The sequence below is a fragment of the Manis javanica genome, chromosome 16 (genome assembly GCF_040802235.1).
Source record: "Manis javanica isolate MJ-LG chromosome 16, MJ_LKY, whole genome shotgun sequence".
Classification (NCBI taxonomy): domain Eukaryota; kingdom Metazoa; phylum Chordata; class Mammalia; order Pholidota; family Manidae; genus Manis; species Manis javanica.
This window is the reverse complement of record NC_133171.1, coordinates 58,663,376-58,678,136: the sequence shown is the minus strand read 5'-3', so window position 1 is coordinate 58,678,136 and position 14,761 is coordinate 58,663,376. Positions and strand designations below refer to the sequence as shown.

Sequence of the window (14,761 nt, the reverse complement as noted above, 5' to 3'; positions counted from 1 at the left end):
CTCTTCTTACCCTGTATAATAAAGTTCATCAAATCCCAAGTCAGAAAAACCTCTAATCAAACTTTCAACCAGCTTTTACTCAGGAACTACCAGCTTCTGGCCACAGAAGATCCCTCACCCTCACGTGACCTCCTCACCACACGCTGAGATGGACCCCTCTCCCCGCTGGAAACTGTTCCTAGAAACAATGGCCGCAGACGCCTGGCTCCTGGCACCCGTGTCCTCTTGGCACCATTAGAATCAATAAGTCCTCAACCTATGGTTACAGGGAACCTTCATTGATTTTCAACCTGAGGAAGTCCACATCTACTCGTCCTTACTGTGGGAATCCTATCAACCCTTTCCTCCCAGTCCTCAAGACCTCACTCCCTTCTCCACCCCTGTTCAGCAGGAAGCAGTCAGAGAGAAAGCAACGTCCACAACCCCATAGAGGAGAAAGGGGGGAATGAAGGGCCCCCACCAGTAAGATGGTGAACTTCCGGCTTCTCTTGGGGGGGGGGGGAGTCCTCGGCTCCCGCCGGCACCACCTGAAGCCCAATCACCTCTCGCCCCCCTCCCAATCCCAGCACCTAGCCAATAGCCACCAGCCCCGTAGAAGTAACACCACAATCACCCCATGCCCCTTCCTATATAACCCAGCACCTTTCCCTAATAAAGCGGAATTCTCCGGGGAATTGCTGCTGTGTGTTGCTCCTTTCCTTTCAGCTGTAAAGCACGTTTCTAAGCTTTTTATCATCATTGTTTAGGAAAGCATTTAATTACATAGAAAGTAGTCTTTTTCTTGGCTACTTTTATTGAATGCATACTCCATGGTGTTAACCGTCTAAGATTTAATTTCCATTTATCTTTGTGCTGGGTCACAGTTTAAGAGCCTCTTGGCTCCTTAGGCACAGATCCTTGGAGCCTCTCAAGGTCATAAGGGGGTGCAAACTAACCCCACAGGCTGTGGTTCCGGCTCATTGGACACGCAGAATAACTGTTATAAGTCTTTGTTTGAGCAGTACTACTCACTCTCTGATTTTTTTTTTGCTAATAGTTTTTAAAACCATCTTTTAGTAGCCGCTCAACTATTATCCATGAAATCTTTTCCTTATATTTTGTTAAGAAAAAGTACTTAAAACCTAGAAAGCAAGTTGGGTGTCATGTCCTTTCAGTGTCATCCTGAGGCTGACACAATGCTTCCCAAGGCTTATACAATGATTACATAATTATGTAAGGGAGTATATCAGTGTTTGACTTTGGTTTTTATCATTAATTAGGGATTATATTCTGTGAACTTGCATGTTATCTGTTTAGTAGGAAAGAAACCCAAAGGTTATAGTTTTATTGCCCCATAGGATATTAAACCAGATTTCTCTTTAACTCAGAATACTTATTTCAAACTGCCTTTCCTGGTGGACAATGAATAACCTATTCTTCAAATGTTGTTTGAACCAGTTTTATAATTATACCAGCTCTGTTGCTGATTAATTATGGAATAAATTCTTTGACTTCTATATTTGCCTGAGAATAAAGTTTATGACTTTATAAAAATTACACAATGTTTTCTTACATTTAAAAATATATATTTTATAAAAGGAACTTTATATTAATTTTAAGGGAATGTTTTTTATTAGGTAATTTTAAAGATAAACATATTACAAAAATCCCATGTTATTAACAAAAAAAGGAAACACTGAAATGAGTTATAATATACATAAGTGTCTTTTCTCCTGAAAAACTGAGAAGCCTGAGGAGAAGAAAAGACTTTTTCTAGATCACCCACATAGGGATGGAGTCAGACCCTCTATTCTAAATCAGAAGCTTCTTGTCTGCTGCCCATGGAGCACACAGTACATACGCCCCAGCTGCCATTTATTCAGGAAGTCTTTGGTTGGCATTTTGATTGCCGTATTCTCTCCATGGACCTGTTAGCCAACACTTTCTGCACTCACCTTTCTGCCTCTCTGTCTGGTTTCAGGGAAGATTACAGAAGGTTGGGGGAGGTTTGGGAGAGTCAGGGTGTATCCTCAGGAGTCCTCCTCCCAAAATGGCCTTTGCTTCACCTCATCGCGACCCGCTACATGTCCTCCTGCCACACATAGTTCGGTGGGGAAAAATCCACAGGGCTTTGGCATTTTGCCCTCACTCACTCTAAGAAATATCACAAAGGATGACCTGACCGGGCTTCTGCCGGTCTTAGTGTAGGGATTTTGCTGGGTGTCTTGCTTGCTCTGTTAGCTGGTGTGTCCCCTTTCTGAAAAGCCATAGCTTCTGGTCTCTGGCCTCAATACTAGGAAGCAGTGGTGTAGTACCACACGAATGTAAGGAAGTTCAAGTGTGAATTTTCTGCAAAAGAAAAGAAGAAAACAAAAAACAATGCAGCAATGTAAATGGAACTGTATTTCATCCGACTGTCTGTCTTGCTTTGTGAAAAGAGAGACACCAACGCTTGTTTCCTCATAGGGTCTTTGTTCTCCAGTTTCTCACTGTTTAAGCCTGTTCCAGCACTGACGGTGACTTTAATATTTAAAGATGCATTTTTGTTTTATCACAGACCTGTTTATAATATTATGTACATTACTATACATGTCATACATTTCTATATTTACCTTATGCATAAGGGTTGTCCACATGGAGCTGTACTTATGAGAGATATTAAGGACTTTCAAAGGTTATTTGTTATGACCATACATAAATTTTGCTTGTGCAAGAACTCAACTCTGCAACATGGATTACATTTTTTTTTAATGGAGACAATATTTATATTTAGAATTAGCTAGCTGGATTCAGTTTAGATGATTCCAATTTTGTTGGCAACATCCAAAGCATTATAGTCAGGAGCCAGTCAACCATATGGCTTCTTCTCTCCATCAGGCCTGATCAGTGTTGACCTTGGCCACATCAATGTCATAGAGCTTCTTCACAGCCTGTTGGATCTGGTGCTTGTTGGCCTTGACATCCACAATGAACACAAGTGTATTGTTGTCTTCTATCTTCTTCATGGCTGACTTGGTGGTCAGGGTGTTCTTGATGATGGCATAGTGGTCAAGCTTGTTTCTCCTGGGGGCACTCTTTTCAGGGTATTTGGGCTGCCTTTGGCGATGCAGTGTCTGGGGCCGTTGGAAGGTAGGTGACGTGCAGATCTTTTTTTTGTGGGTGTGGATGCCTTTCAGCATAGCTTTCTTGTCCTTCAAAGCTTTTGCTTTTGCTTCAGCTTTGGGAGGGGCAGGAGCTTCCTTCTCAGCTTTTGGCACCATCTTCTTAAAAAGGGACATGGGATTACGTTTTATTGGTATTGCTAAGGAGACAAAGGGTTATTTTTAATTTTATCCTCTCCCCCGAGAGGCTTTCTCCATTCATTGCTACTTAAGTCAAAGCTATGTTCTCTCTCCAGTCTAAATGGAATATTTTCATTATGTGGCCTTATAGGATCCTGTTCCTTTATTTTGGAGCAGTTATGTCAATTTCAGTTAGTCCTAATTATTTGATTGATGTCTGAGTCTTTTCCAGAATATTAAGTCCTATGGGGGATATGTGTCCCTAAAGCCAGTCATATAATGACTATTTAATAAATATTTATTGAGTAAATATAACTGATCATGTTGCCCACTTTGTATTGGCTGCTAGAAGTTCAGGTCAGTTTGTGGCTTGTATATTTCTAATAATTGTGCATTTTTTGATATAAACTCCCTCATGATTTTTATATTTCTACTCTTACTTTCCATTTCCTTGATTTCAGCTCATTTTAATTTTATATTATTGTTTCAAAAGAATTTTTATGAGCTGCCCAAAATTGGAATGAAGTAGTGTGTAAATAAATGCATAAACAACCCGTGGTGAGATATCTGATCTGGCTGAGGCACTGGACTTTCCTTTTCACTACTTCCACCTTAACACTTACTCCTGTTTGGCTTCTGTAGTGCCAAATCCTTTAACTCATCTGTCTCAATTATTTATTTTGGACTTTCAGTCTCTTTATCCTGTCTTAAAAAATGTTTCTATTTCCTAGGATTCAGTGTTTGATTCTCTTCCCTTTTTCCCCTAGGGATTATTTCTCATCCACACTTTAGAAACAGCTCTTACCATGTACTTACTACTGACATGTCTATCTTCTGCTCAATTCCTTTCTTGAGCTACAGAATAAATTTTTATCTACTTTCTAGACACCTGAGGCATCATGTGCCCCAAGATACTATTTTTCATTAAAAGAGGAAGCTAAGTTAATTGGTAAATAATTTCCAAATTAGATTTTACAATTTAAAATCACCTCTTTATACCACAGGTAATTCAAACCAAACTTGCTCAGAGGGTGACACCTCATGCTCTCTCCTGACCGCAGAGCACTGCTTTTCTCTCTGAGTTCACTCCCGATTCAATCCTCACTAGCAACCCAAGTGTCCAAGTCAGAAACCTGGGAATCATCCTCAATCCTTCTTCTCAGTCATCACCTTAACACTTGTCTCTGTGGTCAGAAAGATTCAAAATAATAATACTGTCTTTTCAAGGGGTTGGTCCCAATTTCAGCAAGCCCTAAGACATGTAGTGTCTTCTAGAACTAGGAAAGGATTTTGGTCAACAGCTGTCAAGAAATATTAGTACCTTGTTTGCTGTATTTAGTATGAGTCATTTCTAGGCTGTAGTGGGACTAGAAATCAGATTGCAAGTACAAAGGGTTGAGAAGTAAATAAGTTGTGGGGAAGTAGAGGAAGAGTAAGGGACTCTTTTGAAAACCTTAGTTATGAAGGGAAGGTTAAAATGATAGGAGGATAGGTCCTGGCAGTTTTTTTTTTAAGATTGCAAGTCTTGATTGTGTTTACATGTGTAGGAGGAGTAGGGGTAGCAGAGGGAGATTGAAGATGAAGCAAGGGTCTCTGGGAAGCAGGAGATGATGGGATCCAGAGCAGGATATTCCAAGGATGGTCCATGATGGGCAGTATCGGCACCACCTGGAAGCAAAACCGCTGGACTTCATCCCAGATGCATGGAGTCAGAGTCTGCAGCAGTGGGGCGTTAGAAGGCCACCGGCTGGTTCAGGTGCATGCTCAAGTTCGAGAATCACTTTATTAGAGCATAGACAGAAGGATAAAATTTGAATGGAAGCATAAATGCCACTTCTGATATGAAGAAGTGTATAAAGACAGTTATCTGGGGCAGTTGACAGACTTGTGACTTGATACATTAAATTTTCTGTGTGTGTGTGTGTGTGAAATAGTAGGCATAATTTTCTGCTGAGAACAGGGATAAGAAATGGTTGAAGAAGGCTGGAGGTCTGAGAAAGCTGCCCTGGGCAATGGAAAAGGGACATGCTGAAGAGAGCACATAGGAGACCCAGAAGATCATGAGATGGAGAATTGGGAGTCAGACCAATTTACAGGCCTTTTTTTCTTTTTCTGTAAAGAAATAAAGAGAATTTGTGAATTGTTTTCTGGCAACTGAAAAAAAGGCAAGATTGACCTGATTCACTAATGGGATGATTGTAGTCTGGGTGCCACTGAATTGAAAGATCATGGTTTAGTCCAGAATGTTTCAGGAAATGACATCAATAAGGGAAGAAAATAGATGGAATGGAAACCAAAGGATGAAGTGCCTGGAAGTACTAGAAAGGTCAAAGAAGGACAATGGCAAATGAGTGCTGGATCTGCAAGGATGGTGCGATTTGGTTGGAGAGTGAGATGCTGAAGGCTCGGGTTTCAGAAGGGACCCCCAACAATGATTTAAATGCAAAAAAGCACCCAATAACTATGGCAGAGTCCAAAAGAAAGCAAAAAAAAAAAAAGAAGAATTTGGAAGAAACAAAGACAATTCATAAGAAACCTTAAAAAAAGAACTTTGGTCAATATCGTCAGATAAAAGCAAGTATTACATCTGTGAAAGAACAAGATGCTTACACAAGGGAGTAATTAAAAGATAAGTAAAGAGTTCCTGGAATTTTAAAATATGAGAGCTCAAAATAACTATTTGATAAAGGTACTGGAAAGCAGAGGAAATATAATGCATAAAGTGGTCTGCTTGATAGTGTCCTGTCTCTGAAGCTTTCTTCACTTGTATTTTTTTTTTCTGTAAAACTGAATCACTTCTAATGACCTTTGTGTTTGCTGATCCTTTCTTCTTTTTGGTCTAGTCTGTTGTTGAACCCTTCTAATCAATTTTTCAGTTAGATGATCATGTTTTTTTTCAAAAAACTTAAGTATCATTGATATACAGTCTTGTATTGGTTTCAAGTATATTACACAGTGGTCTAAGTTACTTATATTAAATCCTCACTCCCCTAGTGCAATTATTATCTGTCAACATAGGCTATTGTAAATAATGTGGCAATAAACATATTGTTGAATATATCTTGAGTCAAGGATTTTGTCTTCTTTGGGTAAATTGCTATAAGTGGAATTACTGGGTTGTATGGTATTTGTATTTTTAGTTTTTTGAGGAATCTCCATACTACTTTCCACAGTAGCTGCACCAATTTACACTCCCAACAAAAGTGTAAGAGGTTCCCTTTTCTCCACATCCTTGTCAACACTTGTTAATTCTTGTCTTTTGGATAGTGGACATTTTAAGTGATGTGAGATGACATCTCACTGTGGTTTTGATTATTGAGTTCTTTAGCTAATTCTGTTTGGTATTTTAAAGTATTTCTATCTCTTTGCTGGAATTCTCACTTTGTTCATGCATCGTTTTCTTGATCTCAGTGAGCATCTTTATGAGATGAATTTTGAATTAAGTCAGCTATTTTGAATTTATCTCTGTCAGGTAAATCATATAACTGTTTTATTAGGGTCAGTTTCTAGAGATTTATTTTGTTCCTTTGAAACATCTTTGTCTGTTTCTTCATTTTCCTTAATTCTCCATGCTGGTGTTTGTGCATCAGACCAAGCAGGTACTTGTTGAGAATTTAGCTAAGCTAAGCTATTCCATATTATTGTTGCCTTAGCACCACTCCTGGCCTTTATGATATGGCCTTGTACAGGAGACAACCTCCACCGATCAGCCTGGTTAGAGATTCTGCAGGTCTCTACACACTCTTTCTCTCCCTGGGGAGAAATAGGCAGCTGTGCTTTTTGCCAGCTTGCTCTGTGGTGAGCCAAGAAGGGGAGCCATGGTGTTTGCTGGCTCAAGCTGCTGTGCCCATTCTCCCCCAAGCTGTTAGACTGTGGTGGGGCCCACCAGACTCCGAGACTGGCTAGACGGAGGTCAGTCCTTTGGGGATTCCCCATGGGCAAACTGGTGTGCTGGTCATGTGTACCACTCCTCTGGGAGAAGCTGGGAGCAAGGGGGCCTCTTTCTGACTGTATAGCGCTGTGCAACGAGTGGACACTCCAGCGAGGGTGCCTAGAATCTCCTTAGCAGCTTTAGTGAGTCTGGCTTTTCGGTTGCCTGGAGTGTAGATTTTCACTTAGTTTCCAGATTTCTCATAAAGAGAATTTGTGAATTGTTGCTGAATTTGTGAGTTTGTTGGGAAGGATGTGCAAGGATTCCTACTCTATCAACTTTCTGCCTTGATTTAAGACAGAATGATGTTGGGGAAAATTAGTTGCATAGATGTGCAGAGCAAGATTAAGGAAAGTATCTTGGTCCTAACTCTCCCTTATGTAAATTTTCAATCAGTCATTTTTTTTTCCTTCAAATTTGCCCCCTTACCCCAGACTTCCTTGGTTTTGCTAGGCAGGAAAATAGATATGAGGGTAGTAGAAAGAGAATAAGGCCAGGAAAAAGTGTGGAGGGAGGGAGAAGGGGATCAAGGGGTATTATGATTAGTGCACATGGTGTGTGGGGGATCATGGGAAGAAAGTGTAGCACAGAGAAGACAAGTAGTGACTATAGCATCTTACTACACTGTCCTGACTGTAAGGTGGTATGTGGTGGGAACTTGGTATTAGGGGGGAATGTAGTAACCATAATGTTGCTCATGTAAAACATGAGCATAAGATTGTATATCAATGATAACTTAATTTTAAAAAAATGGTGAATGTTCAACCTAAGATACTTATCAGATATTCAAGTGAAAATATCTAAACCAGCACTCTGGGGAGGTTCAGGTTAGTTTTGAGTGTATGGGTCACTGGTCACTGGTATCAAAAATCTTAAAAATTGAATGGAATATTCTAGAAAAGTTATGTTGAGTGAAAAAACCCACACTTAAGCCCTAGGGAGGGACTTTAGAAGAGGAAAATCCAGAAGACTAGAGATGGAGTGGTCAGCGAAGTATGAGGGAAACCAGGAGTGTCAGGTCACAGAAGCCATAGAAGGCAGAGAGGCCCACTGTGTAAAATGATGCTCAGGGACTAATTAGGTCACGGTGGCCTCAAGAACGAGAGCAGTTTCATGGTGCTGATGGAAGTGGGCGCAGAGAGGGTTAAGAAGAGAGGAATGGGTAATGGTCTCTGCAGACAACTCTTGCCAGAAATGTTTGGATGAAGGGGAGCAAATGCATGGAGCAGTAGACAAGAGAGGAACTGGTGATCGAGCTTTTATTTTGCTTTAAGGGAAGGAGACATGACAGGATGTTTGTATGCAAATGTCAGGAAAGATCCAGTGGAGAGGGGGAGTTCAGGAGAGGGGGAGTGCCTTGAGTGGGCCAGTCCCTACCCGCCCCACCTTCCTGCCTCTGGCTATGTGCTCCAGCTCCTCTGCTGGACCATCTCCTACGGTCCTCACAGGCTGGTGTCCTCCAGAGCTCCAAACCCTGCATTTCTGCTACTCTCTCTCCACACCCTTCTTGGTAGATGTTACCGGGTAGATCCTACCAGCTCTCCTGGGGTTCAAACTTCCAGCACATCAAGATCTGTGTCTCCCCTTTAGGACCAGAAATGCCGATGCTGAGCACTTCTACTGGCCATCCCACAGGCAAACATCCTAAAGGTGGCTGCTACCCCTTCTTCCACCTTTCTCTTCTACTTGAGTTGTGTACAAAAGAGGGCTTTCTGTCAGAGTTCTTTAGCCCCGGTATACACTTCTGGACCGATTTTGCACATTATGAGCCTAACTGGCTAGCAAGTGGCTACCAGGCCAGTGAAGTGCCAGCCCAAGCAGCTAGTACCAGTGGCAGGACCAGTTTATCAACGTGCATTAGTCTGACTCTGAAATCCATACTCCTACTACATACTTCCCTTAAAGGAAGTTCTGTAGTGACTGTCTTCAACACATACCATACAATATTTACTAGTCTATTAATATGAGTCTAATCTCTAATTAGTCAATAGCTATTCACGTTTAAGTCAGCAAAGGAAAGTATCACTTTATAATAAATATTCATAGGAGAAAAAAGTCTAGCAAAGTGGTTTATTCTTACAAGGTATTGCTGCGAAAAGTCCTTCAAACAAACCAGTGCAGTGAAAATACCTTAGAGAAGTATCAGTTTTTCAGATTTCTTCATAACTTTTAGTATGTCTTATCTTTATGATTTTTATATGTTCATGCTTTTGAATAGCTGCTACTTCAGATGACAGTAACTCTTTGGGGCCTATTTTTATTTCCCAGTTTGTGATTTTTTAAAAAGTGGCTACTCAAAGACAGTAAACTGTTTTACTGTCTTTTCACTCTCTCTTTTTAGTTCCTCAATATGGGCATCCAGGCGCTCTAGAATGTGATGAGACCTCAGTTCCACCTCTTCCAAAAATCTTGCAGCGATTGAACCAAGAGGAGATACAGGCAAGGGACACTAGAAGAGAAACAAATTTCAACCCATCATCAGTTAAATAGTATACTTCTAAGATACATTCCTTATACTATTTTCTAACTAGCAGTATTAAAAGGTAATTTTTAAAAAAATATTTTTTTCTCTGAAGACATATTTCTTTGATTTTATCCTAATGGCAAGAATAGTAAGAATAATTTTTTTAAAGTTCTGCAAAAATTAACACAGATCTCTTCCTTTCTGACCCCAGTTGTATAAATGTCAAGTGTCATATAAATATATTAGTTATTGGTCTGAAGAATATCTCAAATTGTTAGATTTGTATATCCTTCTAAACCAAACAAAAGAATACTTAATGTCTGCTATTTCAAATTTACTTTTTTTAAAGGTATAATTGATATACACTCTTATGAATGTTTCACTTGAAAAACAATGTGGTTACTACATTCACCCATATTCAAATTTACTTTCTAAAAATCTGAACACTTTCTTTTACTTAAAAGCATAGAAAATCTACCTTTAAAATATTAGATACCAGTTAAAATTAGTATTTTCCCTCCTCCAAAATTTCAGTCCATAGTCCTTATCTAAAACCCTTGGGGCCAGTGGTGTTTCAGAAATCAAATTTCAGAGAGTAAAAGTCACTGTGCATGGTTGGTCCTTGCTCGCAGGGGTTATGGTCTAAAATATCATGTCAAACACTGTTTCAGGGAACACAGAGTCATTAGGGGAAATACAGTTATCATCCTAAAAATGTCTCAGCCTGGTAGATGCCATTTTTTTTATTTCACAGAAGGGAGAATGAGACTCCGAAGCCAAGTGTCTTGCCCCAAGCCAGCCCACTAACTTTGCTGGCCCAGAGATGGGACTCAAACTCTGTTCACCTGGGCCTGGTCCCAGCTTCATGTGTAGCAGTGGCCACCTCTGGGTGAGGGCAGAGTGCCACAGCACCTCTGTGGGTAGAGTACAAGTCTGGTGACTGAAAATTCTTTGCAGCTCTACCCACAGAGGTGCTGTGGCAGGAACGAGGGGCCAGCAGAGTCCAGGGCTGCCTCTGCCTCAGGCCTCCACTGTTCTGGGCACATCAGATGAAATCCCTCCCTTCCCCTTCTACCCTTTCCAACAGTTCCTTTTTCATTCTTCCTGTCTATGTCTCAGACTGTCTTGGCATCCAGAGACATTCCCTGAACCAGCCATTCCAATACAAAATTGAACCGCTGAAAAAGGCAGGAAAGGAATTTCTAATTAGGGTTAAAAAACATTAAATGAGTGTCTGTAATTCATGTTGCATTTCAAAAGTAAGATGAATTCTGCAAAGTAACTGTGGCAGAATGTATCTCCACAGCAAAACAGTAAGACAGAAATATACGAGAATGTAAAGCGTACTTAAGACAGAGAACCTTTAAGTAAGGGGAAAAAACCATCACCCTCCTCTCACCCTTACAAAATAAAATCAAACTAAATAAACTTAATAAACTAGTAAGATGAGAAAAGTTTCCATACCGAAGACATAAACTCTTCTTGGTCATTTATACTCTCAGAGACAGTGTCAGAAAAATTGGCTTCATTTGTATCTAGCACTGAAGACAAAGAGTGAGTGTCACACAGAAAGTTGGAAGGCAAAGAGACGGTGGAGCTGTCAGGGCTGGTGTGAGGGCTCTGGGGACTAAGGTCCCTGGATATGGGCTCTATACTATCCGACGCTTTTTCTCCTGGAGAATGAAGACCTGTTCTGTAGTGCTCAGTCTTTAGTCCATCAGGTCTGTGCTGGCCATGGGTTGGCCTGGATAGTAGATTAGAAAACAAAACAAATAAAAATTGTTGCACTTTTCTCTCTTTAAACCCAAAATGCTATATAGGAAGTTCACTTAAAAATAAACAGGCTAACTAGCAAGGATGTAATTTACAAAATGAGCAGCCCACTCAGACCAGGTGTTCTATCATTCAGACCCCAATTATCCAAACCCCACTGCCAGGCCCTGACTTCACAGACTTAAAATACAGTAAGGAAGACTTGCTGCCAAAGTAATCTAATGTGGTTAGAGATGGGAAAGGGGGGAGTACTGTGTACACAGAAGTATGACTAACCTCACCTGGGATGGGGGTTGGGAAATGGGGAGTCGGGGTGAGGGTCAACAAAGGTCTTTAATAGGAAAACATGTTATCAGCTGAAGCAGCTGGTTTTTCATTGCATGCTGACCTTTTATGGGTAATAGCCTGTAATTAAGTGACCAAAAACACAAAGGAAGCTTTTTTTTATAAAAAAACAAGTTCTACTTCTTATGGGACAAGTGGGGTTGGAGAGGTGGGAGGCAGCATGAAAGGCTGTGGGGGTGTAATGATATAGTTTGTACCTCCATCCAGGGTGTCTAAATCTAAAGCTTGAATGAAAGTGCTATATGACATCCCTCCATTTTTTTAAACCTGGAAGTACAGTAGCTTTACTTTGCACACTGTAGTTCAGAATTAAATATAGAGTTCTTAGATGGAGATTTAATTTCTGTAAGTCAGAAATGAGAATTATATATATACATATATATATATACATAATGATACACATTTTAAATAAACTGAATAAATTTTACTTCAACTCTGTATTCTTGAACTCAGGTGCTCTGCTGTGTGTCCGTCTAAAGATCCTGTCATGGTTTTCTTTGCCCATCTGAGTAGAAACCTCCAGCTTAGATTTTGTATTCATCAAATCTTTCTGCAGTTGTTGATTTTCAGACACTAATTTATTTAATGCCTCAGTATAATTTTCCTGGAGGTCTGCTAGTGAAACCTCTTTTGCCTAATAAAAAAGAATAAAGGAGTCACTAAATTTGTATAAGAATATCTGTGATCTTGGATACTGCTGGTAGGAAATCACATTTTTCTAGCTGTAACTAGTCCATCTATGGCTTTACTTTAGAAAAAGTGAAGATTTGTTTTTGGCTCCCTAAGAGAAAAATCGCTCTGTTTCTTACAGTGAGTAGGGGTGGAAAACTAGGAGTACAGTGGCCTTCCCTGACATGCCAGGGAGTAGCCACGGCCCCAGAAGAAGGCTGGAACTGGACAAGGAAAGCTCGAGTGGGAATCTGAAACAGGGGAAAGGAAGAAAACCACAGAAGTCCTTTATAGGAGTAGATTCTTCAAGAAAGAGAAGGTTGATACGTTCCACAATCCTATGGAAGAAATCAAGAGACCTAGTTCAAAGGAATTTAAACAGAAGGTTCTGAAAGGGAATTCTGGCTGGTGGGGACAACTTCCAAATAAGTACTCTATGGTAGTACAGATTCTACGTGACAGCGCCTGTTCTGGGATGTGCAGTCAATTCGGACATGATAAAGTAGCCTTTAAAAAAAAAGATCTTTTCACTATAATTTTAAAGGGGTTTGGGAGGCAGTAAGGTTTAATGCATATTTTCATATGGAATCCAATGAAAGCCTAATACTTCATAGTACAGAAAGGAACAAATTAATCATCTCACTCTAACATTTGGTTTATTTCAAAATGTTGGATATTACAAACAACACTGAAGTGACCATTTTTTACACATTTACTCCTATAGGATGGATTCTTAGGTAATGCAAGCAGCAATGATGTTTCTGGCGAACTATTAGGCAATGACTATCAAAATCAGAAATGCACATGACCCAGGGGTTTATAGGCTATATATACTGACAAGTTTAATGGATAGTGCTAAATGATCCCCCAGAAAGGCTGTATCAATTCACTTTGTCATTAAAAGAACATTAGAGAATCTACTGCCCTATATCCTTGCCAACAATGGCTATATTAGTTTTTTAAAATAATTGTCAAGCTAATTAGGAAATGAACATTTATTAAAAATCCATCAACATCATCCACCACATCAACAAAAAGGACAAAGACCACATGATCATCCCCATAGATGCAGAAAAAGCATTTGACAAAATTCAATATCCATTCATGATAAAAACTCAACAAAATGGGTATAGACGGGAAGTACCTCAACATAATAAAGGCCATATATGACAAACCCACAGCCAACATCATACTTAACAGCGAGAAGCTGAAAGCTTTTCCTTTAAGATCAGGAACAAGGATGCCCACTCTCCCCACTTTGATTCAACATAGTACTGAAGGTTCTAGCCATCAGGACAACACAAAGAAATAAAAGGCATCCAGATTGGTAAGGAATAACCCAAACTGTCCCTGTTTGCAGATAACATGATACTGTACATGAAAAAACCTGAAGAATCCACTCCAAAACTACTAGATCTAATATCTGAATTCAGCAAAGTTGCAGGATACAAAATTAATACAGGGAAATCTGTTGCATTCCTATACACTTAACGATGAACTGGCAGAAAGAGAAATCAGAAAAACAATACCATTCACAATTGCATCAAAAAGAATAAAATACCTAGCTATACCCTGAAAACTATGGGACACTCTTTTAAGATAAATTAAAGAGGACACTAATAAATGGAAATTCATCCCATGCTCTTGGGTAGGAAGAATATTGTCAAAATGGCCATCCTGCCTAAAGCAATCTACAGATTCAATGCAATCCCTATCAAAATACCCACAGCATTCTTCAATGAACTAGAACAAATAGTTCTGAAATTCATATGGAAACACAGAAGACCCCGAACAGCCAAAACAATCCTGATAAGGAAGAATAAAGCAAGGAATCTCGCTTCCCAAATTCAAGCTCTACTACCAAAGCCACAGTAATCAAGACAGTCTAGTACTGGCACAAGAACAGACCCATAAACCAGTGGAACAGACTAGAGAGCCCAGGTATTAACTGAAGCATACATGGGCAATTAATATATAAAAAAGAGCCATGGATATACAATGGGGAAATGACAGCCTCTTCAACAGCTGGTGTTCGCAAAACTGGACAAATACATGTAAGAGAGTGAAACTGGATTATTGTCTAACCCTATAAACAAAAGTAAACTCAAAATGCACCAAAGACCTGAATGTAAGTCATGAAACCATAAAACTCTAAGAAAAATCATAGGCAGAAATTTCCTGAACATAAACATGAGCAACTTCTTCATGCACACATCTCCGTGGGCAAGGGAAACAAAAGCAAAAATGAACAAGTGGGACTATATCGAACTAAAAAGCTTCTGTACAACAAAGGACTCCATAAGGAGAACAAAAAGACAT

The 14,761-nt window shown here is 39.8% G+C and overlaps 1 protein-coding gene and 1 pseudogene across 11 annotated transcripts in view; both read right to left on the bottom strand.

Annotated features, from left to right (window-relative positions):
- Positions 1-1,673: 1,673 nt before the first annotated feature.
- LOC118969944 (large ribosomal subunit protein uL23 pseudogene) lies at positions 1,674-9,128 on the bottom strand (annotated as a pseudogene).
- Positions 9,129-9,247: 119 nt separating this feature from the next.
- The window catches only part of LOC108405269 (centrosomal protein of 63 kDa), a 116,411-nt gene continuing 110,897 nt past the window's right edge, over positions 9,248-14,761 (bottom strand). For 9 of the 11 annotated variants that reach the window (XM_073224223.1, XM_037005053.2, XM_037005058.2 and 6 more), the window contains 3 exons: positions 12,202-12,407; positions 11,120-11,399; positions 9,248-9,640 (listed from right to left, as the gene is read on the bottom strand). In XM_073224223.1, the coding sequence (XP_073080324.1) occupies positions 9,482-9,640; positions 11,120-11,399; positions 12,202-12,407 (645 nt within the window). In that variant the 3' untranslated portion in view covers positions 9,248-9,481. Of the gene's footprint in view, positions 9,641-11,119; positions 11,400-12,201; positions 12,408-14,761 lie in introns of those variants that run through there. The other 2 variants (XM_037005059.2, XM_037005060.2) reach the window with 2 other exon arrangements.